At 44.7% G+C, this 18,123-nt stretch overlaps 2 protein-coding genes across 3 annotated transcripts; both read right to left on the bottom strand.

Annotated features, from left to right (window-relative positions):
- Positions 1–119: 119 nt before the first annotated feature.
- On the bottom strand, positions 120–11,733 carry ddx46 (DEAD (Asp-Glu-Ala-Asp) box polypeptide 46). Of its 2 annotated transcripts, XM_084473799.1 has the most exons (24): positions 11,596–11,733; positions 11,186–11,368; positions 10,920–11,042; positions 10,734–10,757; positions 10,434–10,515; positions 10,044–10,212; positions 9,569–9,882; positions 9,361–9,468; positions 8,998–9,163; positions 8,683–8,803; positions 8,222–8,397; positions 7,649–7,770; positions 7,130–7,208; positions 6,168–6,250; positions 5,699–5,863; positions 5,272–5,434; positions 4,696–4,889; positions 4,444–4,581; positions 4,045–4,194; positions 3,075–3,290; positions 2,405–2,623; positions 1,687–1,831; positions 1,263–1,336; positions 120–619 (listed from the first exon to the last, which is right to left on the bottom strand). In XM_084473799.1, the coding sequence occupies exons 1-24, from the start codon at positions 11,622–11,624 to the stop codon at positions 572–574; spliced, it is 3,291 nt and encodes a 1,096-aa protein (XP_084329925.1). In that variant the 5' UTR covers positions 11,625–11,733; the 3' UTR covers positions 120–571. The 2 variants fall into 2 exon arrangements, with proteins under 2 accessions (XP_084329925.1, XP_084329926.1); XM_084473800.1 differs by lacking the exon at positions 10,734–10,757.
- Positions 11,734–13,875: 2,142 nt separating this feature from the next.
- camlg (calcium modulating ligand) lies at positions 13,876–17,103 on the bottom strand. Its single transcript, XM_084474597.1, has 4 exons — positions 16,845–17,103; positions 16,191–16,654; positions 15,673–15,738; positions 13,876–15,410 (listed from the first exon to the last, which is right to left on the bottom strand). Exons 1-4 carry the CDS (start codon positions 16,999–17,001, stop codon positions 15,219–15,221), a joined length of 879 nt encoding a protein of 292 aa, XP_084330723.1. The 5' UTR covers positions 17,002–17,103; the 3' UTR covers positions 13,876–15,218.
- Positions 17,104–18,123: the final 1,020 nt, after the last annotated feature.

Here is an 18,123-nt window from a genome sequence, read left to right on the forward strand (position 1 = left end):
CCCGTCATACAAAAAGGAAAATCTTATAAATAATTTATTTTAGACAGCCAGAATAAATCACATTTTTTTCACATTTCTTTGTTACTCAACAGATAGAGGCTTGGAACACAGAATATTGTTGTTGATGTTTTTAATCACTTTTATTTTATTTTTGGGGAAAGTAAAAACACCATATATTGACAATGTTGCATGACCAGTAAAATGTAGCCTACGGAAGACAGCCAAACTTCTATTATACAGGAAATTAAAAAATTATCTTACATTCAGCAAAGAATTTCAGACAATTACACTGACCTGCACTTATTGCAATTTGAGAAATTGCAATAAGTAAAATGTTAAATTGAGTCAATATCTGGTTGGATAAAACATCACTGAACACAAAAGTTAAACAGCTTCAAGACAAGAAGCAAGCAATCGGGCCAATTTGAAAAAAATAAAAAAAATACTGCAATTGAATGGATCATTATAAAAATGTGTAAAATGTGCCGAAACAATTGCAACACCAAATTGAAGTGAAGTGGTGGAAGATGATGACGCTGCGTTGCTGAGCTCCCGGGGGAAACGTTGTTCTCTACAACACCTTGTATCTCCCTTTGCTTGTCGGCTGGTAAGAATTTTGCTGTAATGGAAGAAATGAAAATAGACAAAAGCAACATTAGCAGACTTCTAGGACTGTTGATCTCTGTTCCTTTACAAATGTAACAACCGTTTAGTTAGTAGATGCAGAGTACGTGTGTACATATAGCAATGGCTCCAAGTACACTGATTGTTGGTTCTTTGGACAAACAACCCCCTTCTTTACACACCTTTACAGTGGTTAAGAATAGAATAGAAGGGAGAATAGTTCATACAAATGCCTAGAAAGTGGGGTTTTAAATCAGTCCACTCATTTGTTTAACATCACAACAAATCTGTTGATTGGATTGCAAAAACAATCATTTATAGACTTGGGTTATCTTTTGGGCAAAATGCATTTGTTTTAAAGATCAAGAAAGTTTTGCTATATTGTCTTTCACAAAATAAATATAATATGCAAAAAATGTGATAGTGCACTGAAATGTTTGCTTCATTTATTTTATATCATTCATAATTCAGCTCCTCCCTCTGTTAGGAACTTTGTTATGTCAATCACTCGGGAGTACTGCAGGATTCTACAACGCAATACCTCTCTCGGCCAATCCTCTGTCACATTTACAGCCATAAAAGACACTTTGACAATGTGTAATTATGTGTATTATTATTGTGTAATTTATAGCACTTACTAGTCTGATGAGCTCTTCCTTGATCAACCTGGTGATTTCTGCCTTGGCTTTCTGCACTGCCAGTTCATTTGCACCTTGAGACAAACACAACATGACGATTACACACAGATACTGACCACCTGTTCCATATCTAAAAACACAGCTCAATGGGAGTTTACAAATGATTGCAAATTAAACCATCCCACCTGTTATTTTAGCAACCTTGGCCCCTTGGCTGTTTAATTTAATTTAATTATTGTATGTCGTAACACAATAAGAAAATTACTTTTTAATGGAGGCAAAACCTTGCCTACGTCACTACCCCCAAACGTACAAGACGTCGACTAGTAAGGGGTCCCCCTGGAGACCACCCTTGCACTGATGGTGTTAAAGAGATCAAAGCGGACAGAACATGGTGACTGATGTGTGTGTTCCCAACGCCTACTTTCAATAGCCAGGTAGATCTTGCGCTCCCCCTCCTTGGGTTCCTTCCCAGGAGGAAAGTAGGTTCCTCGGATAGTGATGGCGGCCTCAGAGTATTCCCCGATCCTCTGGAGAGCCTCCTTGGACGTCACCTTCCACCTCGCCGTCTGCAATGCAAGCCCACAACCGTCAGCAACAGACTCAGGTTATAACACGGGTACCATTCTGATTACATTTCCCATGAGCCAACAGGCACCAAGTTATCTTTCAAGGATCCATGCGTCAGACAGTGGTTCAGAAATTCGGACTTGGACAGGAACATACCGAATATATATATATATACATATACACACACACACACACAATACACAACAATACAGTCTAATTCACCCTGAGCCTCTAGCTCATTGCGTCTTCAAAACATGTTTAAATCTATGGTTTTATTGTTGCAAATGTGTGATGCTGCCAATCAGGTCTCTTGGGAAATAGGTGCTTTGCCTCAATGAGATATAACTAATCTATATATTAATCTATGAATAAAAAAGGCAAAGTACACAGTATGTGTGTAGTTGTGTGTAACATTGTGTGTGCAGAGGACTACCACAGACCTTGGGAAGTCATTGATCTCCTAAGGAGTGTAGTGTACCAATAGTTAGCGTATCATAGCATTGTGTAGTGCAGCATTGTGTATAATAGCATTGTGTAGCGCAGTGTAGCATGCGATCGGGGCTACCACCGACCTGGGGGAAGTCGTTGATCTCCAGCTCCTCCTCGTATCTCTTGACCGTCTCAGCCTGCTCGGCCGCCTGCCGCTCCTCCTCCAGCTTCTCCACCGGTGTGTAGTTCAGCTTGGCGTTGATCTTCTCCGCCAGCTGCTCCGCGATGGTCTTGGCCGACACCGAGGGCGCCATGATGGTGCCGCCGCGCAGGATGGCGTTGGTGGCCTGCTGCATCACGTCCTGAGGGGAAGACACGGAGCATGTGTGAGGGGACAACAGCGACAGGTCTGGGTTTGAGTGGGCTGCACTTTAGATGTTTGATAGATCAGGAGGAAAACAGCAGAGATCTTTATGCATCCTTCCTTATGTACTATAATACACTAGAAATAGGACTATATACATAAGACTGATAACAGGACTATAAAATACGACTTATAATATTAATATAAATAAGAATTTAAATAGAAATAACAGCACTTTAAAAAGGAATAAGAACAGGAAGTAGTCAGTAACGACTATGGATAGTCTAACAACAGGACTATGAATAGTCCAACAACAGGACTATGGATAGTCCAACAACAGGACTATAACTAGTCTTATAACAGGACAAGATATAGGCGCAATCCCTCTGGGGGGGGACCCATTCAGAGAGCCAACATGCGGGGGCCCATCGCCGGACGCTGTGCCCTACCTGAGCCTCGGCCCCCAGGTTCTTCTGGGCGTTGATGCGGAGGGCCAGCCGCTTGGCCATCTCCAGCTTCTGGATGTTCCCTGCGGAGGGCGGGCCCAGGCTGGTCACCCCCCCTGAGGAGGACATGGCCCCGCTCGAGCCGCCGGAGGAGCCGGGCGCCGAGAGGTCCTTCACCCGCTTCTTGGAGTTGAACATGCTCTCGATCTGCTCGTCAATCTGAGGAGGGGGCGGGGCGACAGGCAGGTGGTCATTGGGGACCGATAGTGCGGTTGTTTTGAGGACGATAACAGAATATAAGGGGACCCTATATTACTCTGAAGTAGGGGTGTAACGATACGCGTATTCATACCGAAATTTTTCAGTACGGGTCTAACGGTTCAATGCATGAACAAAAAAATAATAATTCTGTTTTTATTGTTTATCACACACTCTGAGTGTCTCGTCTTGTCCTGATGTTTTGTGATGAGGACCACGATGGAAATAAGTCCTGGACTTTGTGTTTTTATCCTCAATTGTATTTGATGTCTTTTCATTTGTGTAAGGCATTTGTTTGATACAATTTAATAAATCAAATCAAATTGTTTAATACAAATAAAATAATAAAAACTGCTGTACCAAAAAATGTACCGAACCGTGACTTAAAAACCAAGGTACGTACCGAATTGTGACTTTTGTGTATCGTTACACCCCTATCCTGAAGTGTCATAGCTTTGTTTTGACAGACTGCCATGTCAATAATTAATGGCACTGACGAATCAATTAGCATAAAAACATGACACAAAGAAACGCTGTTCAAACATATAACCCATAGGGACATCACCGGTGGGAGGGTCCATCAATCATTCCTAGGCTGATCCATCAGTCACACGTGTGGGTGGACCCTCCCACCTGATGCCAGCCATTCTGGTGGTATAACAGGGGCCCTCGAGCTCTCCTCCCTGGGGGTGGGGGGGAGGTGGTCCGTACTCACATCCAGGGGCCCGTCCTCGTCGTCAGAGTCCTGCAGGCCGAGCGCATGCTTCTGGAGCTTCTTCCTCTCGTTGGCCAGGGCGTGCTCCGTCTCGTCGAACTTGAAGCCCTTCCCCGAGAAGCCGCTGCTGCTCTTGATGCTCTTCCCTTCCTGGTGGTGTGTGAAGGGGGAGAGGGAAAGGGAGGAGATAGAGATTTAAGTTTGGAGCACAGAAGACAGAGGGCTAGTATTCTGCTGTCGGGGAATATTGTGTATGAGCATGTAGATAAGTATTTAATATACATAAAAATGTGTTAAGGTTTCATTTATCATCCAGGAACAACAATGGTATCCTGTATCTAGACCACCGTCTCCCAGCTGTGTTGTGCCTCCTCATTGCATTCCAGAGCGTGTTCTTACAGCTTTCTGCTGGTCTTTAAAGGAGGACCAGAGCTTCTCCAGCTCAGAGGGCACCGGGGCACCCGAGAGCTCCAGGGCCTTGACGATCTCCCCGCCGTAGCGGGCCTGGTCTTCCGTGATGAAGGTGTAGGCGTAGCCCTAGGGAAACAGAGCGACAACGTTCAACACGGGACCGCGTCTACTCTGCACACACCCTACGGGCCATCATGGCTCAAAGGGGGGTGACTGCAATCGCAAAATTAGTGGGCTGACCTTGTTCCCAGCGCGGCCCGTGCGCCCGGCGCGGTGCACGTAGTCCTCATAGTGGTTGGGACAGTTGTAGTTCACCACCAGGATGAGCTGCTTGACGTCCAGCCCGCGTGCCGCCACCGAGGTGGCCACCATCAGGCGGCACGCACCATTCTTGAAGTCGTTGATGATGCTGTCGCGGTCATACTGGTCGATCCCTGAGCGGTCAGACACAACAGACGGTCAACTGACTGCTCTTAAATGGCATATATCCGTTTTCAGTGACACCTAAATGATTCATTGTAGATGTTTATCTGGGCCAAGAAACATCATACAAAAACACATTTTAAAGACTTAGAACGACGGTTGAAATGTTGTGGCCGTCGCTGATAGGCTGCAGCCGCCATCAGACTTAATGATGACCAACATGAATGAAGGGCATTGACAGACTGAAGCCCTGACACAACATGGGCCCCACCAACTACCACTCCTGGAGGTAGGGGGCCCCCTACCACTCCTGGAGGTAGGGGCCCTGAGGGAAACATAAAGACAACAGCACGGGCCCAGAGGGGAAGATAAGGACTTCAACACGGGGCAGACCTCCGTGCAGGGACATGCAGGGGTAGGAGGCCTTCATCAGGTCCTTGAGGAGGGCGTCGGCGTGCTCCTGCTTGTCCACAAAGATGATGACAGAGCCTTTCTCCTGGTAGTGACCCAGGATCTCCAGCAGCTTCAGGAACTTCTTGTCCTCCTCGATCACCAGCTGCACATCATGGAGGAGGAGATGTAGAGAAAGCGATGGAGGAGGAGGAGATGTAGAGAGAGCGATGGAGGAGGAGGAGATGTATAGAGAGCGATGGAGGAAGAGGAGATGTAGAGAGAGGGGGAGGAAGAGGAGATGGAGAGAGCGGGGGTCCACAGGTAAGGAGGTTAATACGCTTTGTGTCATGACATTCTGTCGCCAAAACAACATGTTGCATCAGGCTTCCAGGAAGCTAGACCACCTTTAACCCCTAGTGACCCTCACCACGTGTTGCTGCACGTCCGAGCAGACCACACTGCGGCCGCCCACCAGCACCTCGATGGGCTTGGCCAGGATGCGGCGGGCCAGCGCCTCCATGGCCCGGGGGAAGGTGGCAGAGAACATCACCGTCTGGCGGTCCGGCCGCACGTTGTCCACGATGCGCATCACCTAGCACACACGAGCGTCACCTCAGGGTTAGCAGGTGTACTTTGTGATGGCTCTTTGTGGTTGTGGATTTTGTGAGGCTGTGGTTTTGGATGTGTTTATCGTTTGTTGTGGAATGTACCGGGTATTATAATTTAATATGCACACTATCTTATATATCTTAATATGTACTTCTTTAAAAAAATTATATAAAAAATACGAAAAGAAATGCAAGGTTTGTGACTTCAAGTCTCCAGTCTAAATCCAGTTTGGAGTCTCCGCTGCCTCTTCCTACTCTCTCCATCCCTGCCCCCCCCCACAGACTGACCTGTGGCTCAAAGCCCATGTCGAACATCCTGTCGGCCTCGTCCACCACCACGTAGGTGGCCCTCCTCAGGTTGGTGACGCGGCCTGGAGGGAAGAGGAGCACAGGCACCACCCGTCAGCCAACAAACACCCTGGATACAGAGTCATACGTCTAAATAATACATCATGTCAACATGCATGCAATCTAAACAATATTCATAAAAACAATGAGGTCAACAAGACATAATGTACATTTAACAAACCTAAAATACTTTAAAACCAATGCATTTCGTTCCAGCACAGCATAGTAATTGCACACCAAATAACAATTGACAAATAGAAGATGTTTAGCCTTGCTTATCCTCTAAAATGCCTTTGCTTTGGGTATCTCTGTGGTCTTGCGTACCATCTCAGGGGCCTGAGGGAACTTTAAGAGTCAGAAAACAGCCTCAAGACACAATACAAGGAGCCACCAACCATTATGTGGCCAAGCACCCTGTCACCTACAAGGGAAACATATTAGAGATTACCCCGCATGTGTGGAAGAAACAAAACCATTTCCTTTCTTCTAGACACAGGGAAGACACACAATTGCAGATGCAAGACGCGGACCATTGTGGGATTTCTGTATGCAAGGCCTACATACGGTGCACTAGTCGATGGACTTTACAATCAAACAACACTGCAGTGTAGCATTAAGGAGCCCGCAGTGGGATAATACAGTATACTGCCTGTGAAAGTACCAGAGGATACAATGGCAGGCAGTGTACGTTCAGCTTGTTGCAGGCCTATCTTCAGTTACTAGGCAGAACAAGGTGCACCTACCTGTTTTGGCCCTTATTTTCCGGTAGGGCGTTGAGAAACGTAAACAGTTTAGTAGTGGGAACTGACGCAGGGCAACATGTGCTGGGTTCACAAGTCCTGCATTCGTATTTTGTGTTTAAAAAGCTCAAAGGGTCAGAGGGGAGAAGGTCTGTCACTCACCGCTGTTGGCTCCCAACATGTCAATCATTCTTCCAGGTGTGCAGACAATAATCTCAGCTCCTCTCTTCAGCTCAGCGATCTTGAGCACAGGAAGGAAAGGAACAATAATACATGATATATTAATAATAATTAATATTAATAATACTAGCCAATAATACATGATATATTAATAATAATTAATATTAATAATACTAGCCAATACAACAAGGTTCCTACAGATTACATAGGACCCCTAGTAATATTACAAATACTAACCAATACAACAAGGTTCCTATGGATTACACAGGACCCCAATAATATTAATAATACTAACCATTAACCACTAACCAAAATAGGGTTCCTACGGATTACGTAGTAAATAACGGGTAGTAAAAAAAACATAATCAAAATAAATCTGAAACCAAGCGGATCACGAGCCATCTGACACGGTCCACCCCTACTCTACTAAGATGATAGAAGCACACATGATGGCTTCATCCCACAGACTCCTCCACGTGACGAACAGTGCCAGCGTTGTACCTGCTCGCTGATGCCAGTGCCCCCGTACACGCACACCACTCGGAGGTTCAGAGTTTTGGAGAACTTCTTGCACTCCTTGGCGATCTGCAGAGCCAGCTCCCTGGTGGGGGTCATGATCAACGCTGGGGGAGGAGACCAAGAACAACACATTAGCCAATCATACAGGAGGCTTCACACGTGCTCTAAGAAACGTTCAGAGCTCAGAAATAAGATAACCTTTCCCCCCTAACTAGCCAGTTAATCACTGGTGGGTGAATGCAACCCTGCCTGCCTGCATGCATGCAGAGAAACGTAGGGTGGGGTGAGCAGAGAGGTACTGGATCCTTTTTCGTTTTAAAATCATGCTCTCTTCTGCTCTCTTTACAAATCTTACCTACAGCAGCAGTACAGCCAAACTATTATGGGATAACAATTCAAGGAGGGTATCCTACAATTCAGATTTGTATAATAATGTACTGTATTGTTTACTGACAATTAAACTTAAATAGATTTGACATGATCAAAAACAGGATCAGAAACAGACACCCGGTTGAGAAGTAATTTAACAATGTGAATTCTAGAAGAGGCCCTTACCAATGGGGCCCTCGGCCTCTTCCAAGGGCCTCTGGTCCATGATGTGTCGGAACATGGGCAGCAGGAAGGCGATGGTCTTGCCGCTGCCAGTCTTGGCGATGCCGATGAGGTCACGCCCGGACATGATGGCGGGGATGGCCTGTGTCTGGATGGGGGTGGGCTTCTCGTAGCTGTGCCTGGACACCATGAGAGAAAGAGAGGGACAGAGAGATCATGTATTAGAAGACAAAGTGGAACTCTTAAGAGAATGGATCAGTGGGCTCTAATAAAAGCACATTCATGTGCATTATGATCCAGGGTGGTCCAAATAAATACATTTTAGATTATTGAGTCATCAACATCAATGAAAATTTGCACACAATATACTAAAAAGTGTTGAATTGGAAAGGCGCTACCCTTCATTATTTGGCGAGTACTTTTTGGACACAAACGGAGGTGGGATGCAATTCATTCAGACTGACCGTTTGAGGGCGTTGAGGATCTTCATGGAGGTGCCACACTGCACCCACGTCTTGATAGGCTTCGGACAGCCTTTCCCTTTGACCGTGATGCCTTCCAGCTCCAGCCTGTAGCAGTGCACCTCTGAGCACGGCCAAAAGGCACAACCGACGTTAGAGCAGGAACCATTTATACGCTTTAAATTTGCACAGTAAGGTCAAAGCTATGAAGAGGGTTTCCCTTAAAAGATGGTTTAAGAGTTAATGAGATGAAGAACGTCTACCCTTTACACTACGAGGGGCCTTTGCCGGGACTTTATTTAACGCAACGGCACCAACCTTCTGGAGTCATCCTGGCCAGCTCGGGGACCTCCACGTAGAAGTTCTTGCGGTAAGGCTCATACTGGATCTTCTGGTGGTCCACTGGCTCCAGCACCTTCCTCTGCTTGGTCTGGTAGCCTGTCAGAGCCGTCTGCAGGTCCACTTCCTCTTCCTCAGAGGAGTACTGCAAGCACACACAAATTAACACCAGGCCAAAGAGTTGAGTGAGTGGTCTAACAACTATGGTTGGTCTTATGGCAATGCTGATTGAAAATTGCAATCCAAAACAACAAAAAACAATTGTTCTGATCGAACAATCTTCGATCAGAAATAATGATTTGCGTTGGTCCTTAGCTTGTTTTAGTACTCAGGAACGCTCACCTCCATGGCATCCTGGTCGTTGATCATCAGCTCGCCCTTCTTCTTGTGGGTAAGAGACCCCTTCTTGGATTTTACCACCGTCACGTTGGTCACCATCATGCCTCCCCTCTGTACAAAAATGAAGGTAACATTTTTTTCATTGCAAATTAAACCATGCAGAGAGAAGTAAATATTGCCAAATCAAACATCATTCTGAGTGGAGCCTCACCTTGTCGTTTCCCCGCATGCCTCCCATGTTGAACTTCTTCACCTCCTCCTTCACACCCTCCATGTAGGCGTCCAAGGGGTCCACATCATCCTCCTCCTCTTCCTCCTCCATCGCTTCCTCCTCCTGCTCCATGGGAGTCTCCTTCTTCTCCTCCTCCTCCACCTCCTCCTCCTCTTCCTCTGGCTTCTCCTGCTTTATCTCGCTCTCCTTCTTCATCTCGCTCTCCTTCTTCTCCTCCTTGCCCTCACCCTCCTCCTCCTCCTCATCCTCCTCATCTCCTTCCATAGGAACGAGACCTCCTTCCTCGTCGTCATCTTAGGAGGAAGGTTTGAAAGAAACAATCACTTCTCAAAATGCATCCTGTTATGACGCTGCTCGGGCATCGTCCCTGGCTCAGGTCATAGGTTTGCTAGGATAGGTGCCTGTACCAGGGACAGAGACCTCGGCTAAAGAGATGCACGGTGCGTTGGCCTACCGTCGTCGTCCTCCAGACTCCACTTCTTGCCCTGCTTCCTCTCCTCCAGCTCCCTCTTGATCTCGCCAATGTTCTCGATGGCCTTCTTCCTCTGCTCCTCCCTCCACTTCTCCACACGCTCCTTCCTCTTCCTCATCTCCTCCTCCAGCTTATTCTGGTCAAAGTCTTGCTGCGAACACACGCACAAAACAAATAGATCAGTGGTCTGTGAGTTCATAATTTAAGATATGATGGCGCCCATTATTTTATGGACATACTCAGAATGCAACATTCAGGTACTCATTGGAAAAGCCTATTGTATTACTTCACAGAATTTATTTTTGTCTTCTCAAATGTTGCCCTTCTTTAGAAATGCAATTAAAAAACTAGCATGAATAAATTGTAACTTACATCTTCAACTTTTTCGTCCTCTTTCTCTTCCTTTGTCTTTTTCTTTTCTGAGACATCGATTTCCTTCTCTTTGCTTTTAGACCTGGCAAATACATCACAAGAACATAACAAGTTAGTGTCACAAAGTTAAAGGTCAGATGACTAATGAAATATCTTAAAATCAAACCAAGGTAGAACAAAAACCAAAAGGAAAACATGAATTATGTATTGTAAGTACATGCATGAGTGGTCAAACAGCCTGTGAAATCTATATGCTCTGGGTGATGGATGGATGGGTGATCTGCTTTCCTAGATACTCACAAACCATTATCTCCACTGTCCAACCTGCACAGAGCAATTTCAGCATGCAAAGTCAACATTAGTTTCTGACTCTGCTACAGTTTGAAACGTTATTGATGCGTCACCAAACCACTGTCGCACAACCAGATGGAATAGTAATGGACATTGAGGTTGAGTCGCGCCAGATCTGATTACAACAAATCTTACTTTTCATCAGTCTTCCTGCTTTTGCTTGGACTGTTGCTTCGAGACCTACGACCCCGGTTCCTGCTGGTTGACCTCTTCCTCTCTCGGCTTCTAGACCGTCTCCTTTCCCTGCTCCTTGAGCGCCTGATGAAGACAAAAGGTAAAATGAGAATAAAGCATACAATGCCTAAAGGTACATGAACGAACGGGCTGCTGGGCAGTGGTAAACCATATTATTGTTACAATACATTACTTTGTCACCACCACACTTCACTCAGAACACAGACCTGGGCCGCTTTCTGTCTCTGGACCTCGATCTGCGTCGGTCCCGGCTGCGGGAGCGCTCCTTGCGGTTGCGGTCCTTGTCGCGGTTCCCGGAGCGGTCTTCCTTCTTGGATCGTTTGTCCGGAGAGCGGCTCTTGGACCGACTACCGGACCGCCCTCTGGAGGACGACCGTTTTCTGTAATGCCTGTGGATCAAATAAGATTCTTCTGTAAGAACACGTGCGCAATGACATAAATAAATTACATACGTTACACGCGCTGTGTTGATAGGTTGTAAGCTATAGCTCCTCGTCCATTTAGAAGTGTCTGCTAGCATGCATGTTAGCCATTCAAACGCACTTTATAATATAAATCTCAGCGTTGACTAAAGCCACAATAAGATAAGACAACGGGCTGCACAATTCAACCATACCGTGATTCTCTTCCCATAGTGGTTTTCATGAGGAAACGATGATAGAACGCAGTTTATTGACAAACTTCCACGGATGTTCTCTGTAAGGGTCTGCTGCTGCGTGTAATTCATGCGACGAGTCCAAGATGTCTGGACAGCGTTGTGCGCCCCGTGTGGCGGGAGGCCTCAAACACACAGAGGAGTGGTGTCGTCACCTGGCCACGTGGTGCTCGCTGCAGAGACAAGTGGGCGGAGCTTGACCTAGATCAGCTGATTGGGTTTAATGCTGGCCAATCAACCTAGTTATGGTTAGGGGTTATATTGAGGTCAAGGTTATGGTGAGATTTGGCGTGCATACTTCTTAATATTACTTACACTGCTGCAAGCAGGGCAATTTCTGTTGACTTGCATATTCCTTATTACTTGCACTGAAGTATGCAAGAGAACAGTACTCGCCCTGCTAGCCAGCCTGTCCTCCAACCTAAACAACGTACAGTATAATAGGTTGTTTAAGCCCCCTATCTACTGTTCGAAGACCCAGGGATGACATTTATTCTTCTTTGGGACGGATTAGGAGGACTTGTTTAGTGGGACACTACAACAGAAGTTTAGGTGTGCTTTGCTTCCGCAGAAATAATCTAGAATTTAGTTTATCAAGATAATCACTTCACATGTTTTTAAAGCGTAAATGCAATCAGTAAGGTAAAAGGCAGACGAAAAATCTAAAAGACTTCTCAAATGATCAGCATGACATACTCAGAGACATACAATAAGTGACAAAAACACTTACTGTATGTGGGGGCACAGAATGATTTGGGAGTGAGATAGAGCCGTCTCTTTAATATAAATTAGGACATTAAGGTTGAATTAAATTAGTAGATAATAGACTATAAATCCTAAAGGAAGTGATATACACTTGGGAGTGAGCTAGAGACTTGGGGATATATATGATGTTCGGGGCCTCTAGCCCTACCGGAAATGACTCACAAAGCATCACAGGAGGGCCAAGGTTCGGTCTGGTGGTCCCAGTCAGGCCCTGGAACAAGGTGGTCAAGTCTCAGGGCAGTGTACCTCCTATCTTCAAGACAGCCTTTTACCCCACATTCTGATGGACTAGGTCTCACGGGCCTCACTACTGGGAGGCTTTGTCAAAAATATCTGCAAGGGCTAGCAATACAAAACTCTGATGTCATTCCTGGGACCCCGCGGAACGGGTGTATGAATCATCTCTACCCATCTTGAAAGGACACAGAAATGGGCGTGACCTCCAACCTCCAACCAAAGATAGTGGGAGGTGTCTGTGGATGATGGCTGGTTGAAGCAGCCTCACATGGCGGAGTCTGATTGGACTCTGGTGCTGGATGAGGCTGTCCATTGTGTTATCAGTGTGCACAGGTTAGGCCAGCCATCTCCACACACACTTGGGGGATCCCCTAAATGGCAGCAGAGCACCCTTGCCATGTTCAGTATGAAACAATTTTGCAATTAACACTGCAACTTTTCAACACTGCCACCTCTGTCCTTTATCTGGAGGAGCCTGAAAGAAGTCCCCTAGGTGGAGTGTGGCATTGACGTTTGCTACTCTGGGCCACCCAGGAGATCTCCTTGAGTGTGTGTGGTGATGGCTGGTTCAACCTTTGCTCACTGATAACTCAATGTGCAAGAAGTGTGCAGCCTCACCCAGCACCAGCCCCCAGCCATCATCCACACACCATCATCCCACAGGTGTATTTATGTTTATTACATTACTACAGATCTTGAGGCATCACAAAGTGGTGGAGTATCACCAACCAGAAATCCTATGATACATTCTAATGTACAAGCCCTTTTGGGATCTAGTTATCATTTGTTTTGACACAAACTGTTTAGAGGAGATGAAGAGATCTCTGTAGTCCGTCTGGGGCATCCGTGGCCTACTGGTTAAAGAGTTGGACCGGTATCCGGAGGGTGGCCGGTTCCAATCCCGACCGGTAGACAAAAATATGGACGGGGAGTGGTTGTGCAGCACTCTCCTATGTCCTCATCCACGGATGAGGTGCCCTTGAGCAAGGCACCTGAAACCCCCACCTGCTCCCCGGGCGCTGCACTGCGGCTGCCCACTACTCCGGGTGTTCACCGGCTCCCGGATGGGTCAAAAGCAGAGAAAGAATTTCCCCTGAAAAGGGACAATAAAGGTTAACTTAACTTAGTCCCTTCTTCCAGCCAAGAGGTAAATAATGTTCTCTTTGAAGCTTCTGGTCGCCAAGCTTAATTGCCTTACATGGTAAAACAAATCACATATGAGAGCTGATGGTCGCCAGCCACAACTTTATTTGGTTGCCTTCATTTAAATTGGTTTAAAGCAAACTGTACGATTACGGTTGTTCACAATTATACACATTATCAAAAACAGTTGTAAATAAAGTAGGCTAATATTTAGTAAATCAGAAGTAATTGACTGGAATATCCCACAAATATATCAGCCAGGCTGGTTTATAGCAACAAACTACATGAACTTTTTACCAGATAGATGAGCGTACCAAATCTGCCTCACACTGAATATGATATAGACTGAACAGCCGCACACAGAGAAGCAAAACACGCATACATTCACCCAAAACATTGAACATTCCAGTATGCTACATGAATATATGTATGGTCATTATTGTATATGTAAGCATTCATCAGTAAAATAAATACATCCCACGCACGACCCTTTGTCGTGAAGAATAATAGCATTTTGGGAGTTTGTCTGAACTGATCCCAACCAGGAATGTTTTGGGACAAAGCAGTAGGACTACTTAGCCAGAACGGTTACTTTGGGGTTACGAGTCAGGGAAGATTATATTTAGAATCCAAACATAGGTAACATCATTCAAAGCGATAACCAATGCCAGTATAGCATAGATATCTTCTTTGGATTAAGAAATAAGTCCCATCAGTCTCTGATAAATAAGTTGTGAAATGCTTTGTTCCTTGTTGTTCTGAAAGTTCAGATTCAGACCTACTGCTGAGCAAGCCAGAACCCTTGGCCAAGTGAAACATTTATGAAACAAGAACGCAGTTACAGAACGATGAAATAAAAAAAATTAAATACTGTTGTTAAAGGCGACTGTTCCATGTTTGTGGTTAATTAAAACTAACCTAGTTAAAAAGGTGCTGTAGGTCAGATTTAAGAGCCATTATTTTAGTGTAATTTAAGAAATTACAAACCAATATATTACACACAACTAAAAACCTTTTGTTGGACCTTGAAATAGGAAACAAAATATTCTTCATGGTGGTATGGCAAGTATAAAGATTACAGTGTTTCCAGCAAAGTCCAAATGATCTACCAAGACTGGTTCGAAGAATAAAGTTGTGTGTAGAAGTATTGCATGTGTCTAGTCATTTGTAAGACCAAATGTGTTATGCATGTTAATGCATCCTGTTTTATCTATGAAACAAACATCCCACTGGAGCTGCAAAGTAACATTCATGAATCAGTACTTCACTTTCCAGTTTATTTACATCTTAACTAGTTGGCTTGGCTTGTGCCAACACACAGGATGCTGCCACTCCACCCTGAACACTATCCACAGGAGCAAAATAGCATGTTCCAATATAAATCAGGAAAGGGGAGGGGAAATGGACAGGAGGCGGGAACTAAGCTTGCCCCCTGCCAATCACGGAGTCTCTGAGCCAACGATGAGGAGGATCTCGTGAGACAGGACGAAAGTGAAGAAGTAGAGGCATAGGTCGGCGAAGACGTCGCCCATCCTCCTGTAGGTGTCCATGGAGCGGTTGATGACCTCGGCCGGGATCCCCGACAGAAGCAGGGCAGCCGTCAGCACTGTGCTCTGGGGCTTCCGTTCCACCTGTGGGAAAGGTCACGTAGGTCAGACTCTATAAGCTAGGCATACTTAGTCAAACCAATAGTCCAGTGTTTCTTAAAGGGGTTCTGAGCTGCTTCTATCACGAAAATGCTAAATTGCAAATTTCCCCACTGTGGGACTAATAAAGGATTATCTTAAAATACCAAGACTCTTGTAAATAAATATTTTACAAGCAACCACATATATACACAACTTGAAGTATGTACAACACAAAAGGTGTGATGTTAATTAGATGGCAACTCACCTTTGGAAAGTATTTGTATAAGCCCATGTAGGCAAGTTCCAGAGTAAGAAAGGGAGCGAAAATTGACTAGAAAGTAAAAAGAAACACTGTGATTAGTAAAATGAACAATGTAGCAGCCCATGCTTGCACCCATCTAACCAACAAGTATTATAAAATGACAAAAACACACTATAATACTTTAAAATAATGCTAGCTTTAAAGGGTAGGGTAGGGATTTTGGGAAGAATGCAGTGATTGTGAGGGCTTATTACCACCTCATTTTCATATTATTTTGGCAGAGCATTTGATTTATTGATTGCCATCGGGATGTAAAGATACTTTCAGACAACATAAAAAATGCTTCTAAAATAAACGGTCTAGCATACCTTTAATGGGTATTGTGCTCATGTAATTATTGTATGAGTATAACATTGCATTTTTAATACAATCTGTCAACAGAATATAATTAATCAATAGTTACTGATGAGAACAGCCCAGGGGACCATGTATAGAAGACACTTGAACTGGCCCAGACTCACCAGATACTGGCAGACAGACACCCGAACAAACACAGCCAAGAGGAGGCTGCCGATCAGCCTGAACATCCTGAAGACATCGAACTCCTCCGGCTCCGAATCCCCTTCTTCAGCCGCCTTCTCACTGGCCACTGCCAGCTGTCCACGCAGCTTCATGGCATCATCAAACCGAGACAGGTACGTCTGTAGACCTCTTCGCGGGGAGCCACTTGGATCGTCCAAAGGCCTCTCCCCCCTGGGTCTCTGTCGAACCCCTGCTGCTACTCCTCTCAAATCCTCAAGGCTCCCTCCCAAGGGATCCCCCAGGTCTGGCAGCGGGGAGCCTCTCCTCTCTGGGGTGGAGCTACGGGAGTGGGCGGCTTCCTGGAGGAAGGGAGAAGGCCTTGAGGAGGAGGTGGCCAGCCACGGCTCTGTCCTGTCTAGATCCAGGTGAAACCTGGGCTCTGCTGGACGTCGGGGGGTGCCAGCTGCGTAGACCAGGTATGGTATGGCAGGAGAACAGATAAATACATATTTTCACGTGGTGGACAAAACCGAGAGCGCTCCAACGACTTAACGTCACTACGTGACCGTTCTTTACGATGAAAGCGAAACACAAATATTGCTTTTATATTTTAACAATGTCCAAATATACATTAATTAACAATCATGACATACCGCTCTCTGGTTCGATTTTAGTGTAACCAACGATCCGGTTCATTCTGTCCTCAGAATTCATGAGCAGTTTCCTCCTGCGGATCTCAGCTCTCCTTTGGGCTGCAGATAAACTCTTCTCTTCGGTGCTTTTCTGTCCGTTATCTTCGGTCGACTCCATCGTTTAATGAATCAACGGATGTCTTCCACACAGCGCTTGGAAAACAACAATTGGCAAGGCAAGCTACGATCAACAGCAGACGGAGCCGATCCTTCGTCGGCTGAGCCAGGACGCACAATGATGACATCACCTCGACGCGGGCGACAGAGGATTTTCGATACGCGCACATGAAGAAAGTGCCATGTCAGACACTCGTGAATAAATTAAATGCAAATGACAGTATAAAGGAATTATTTAATCATACAAATGTTAAATATTTATGGTCTGAATCGTAACACATCAATGCCATCTGTCAACTAATATGCTTTTAATATAAAATAGGTTCTGATTAGGAAACAGGCATGAAAAACTGGTTTGGGGTGAAAAAGGTGAGAATGATGCGTGAGCCAAGGACAGACCCACTAGGGGTTCCAGGGTTATACTTCGGGGAGTTAAAAATAAAAAATAAAAATTATTTAAAAAACAAAACAAAACAAACATATATATATATATATATATATATATATATATATATATATATATATATATATATATATATATAATTTAAAAAAATATCCAAAAAAGAAATTCTATAAAAAAATATTTTCAAAAAAATGTATATAAAAAAATTATTAAAAATAAATTAAAAAGATACATTTTATAAATGATAAATGATATAAAAAATTATAAATAATTTATAAAAAATTATAAAAAAAAAAATTAAATAAAAAAATGTGAAAAATTTGCGCAAGTCCAAAAAAAAAGATGCGCGCGCAGGTCCAAAAAAAAAAGATGTGCGCGCAGGTCAATTTTTTTTAATTTAATTTGTTTTTATATAAAAAAATTATATATTTTTTTTTATATAGGCCTAACTCCCCAGAGTTTATTATTATTATTATTATTTTTAATTTTTGGCGTCCTCCTTGGTCTGTTGTTCTGGGATGCACTAGCTTTATTTGCACTCAGTGGCCCATCCTTGTCGGAGGCCTTCTGTACCTGTGAGGTAGAATGGAGGGGGTCTGATTTTTCTGTCTCTCATTCACTCCCGTCTCTCACTCAAACATACCCGCACACACAGCTCCAAGTTGTCTCTATACTATATTTCGGCTCCTTTCTCCCGTCATAAGAACATTACTGTATGTA

Source organism: Micromesistius poutassou (assembly GCF_964030765.1).
Source record: "Micromesistius poutassou genome assembly, chromosome: 10".
Lineage (NCBI taxonomy): Eukaryota > Metazoa > Chordata > Actinopteri > Gadiformes > Gadidae > Micromesistius > Micromesistius poutassou.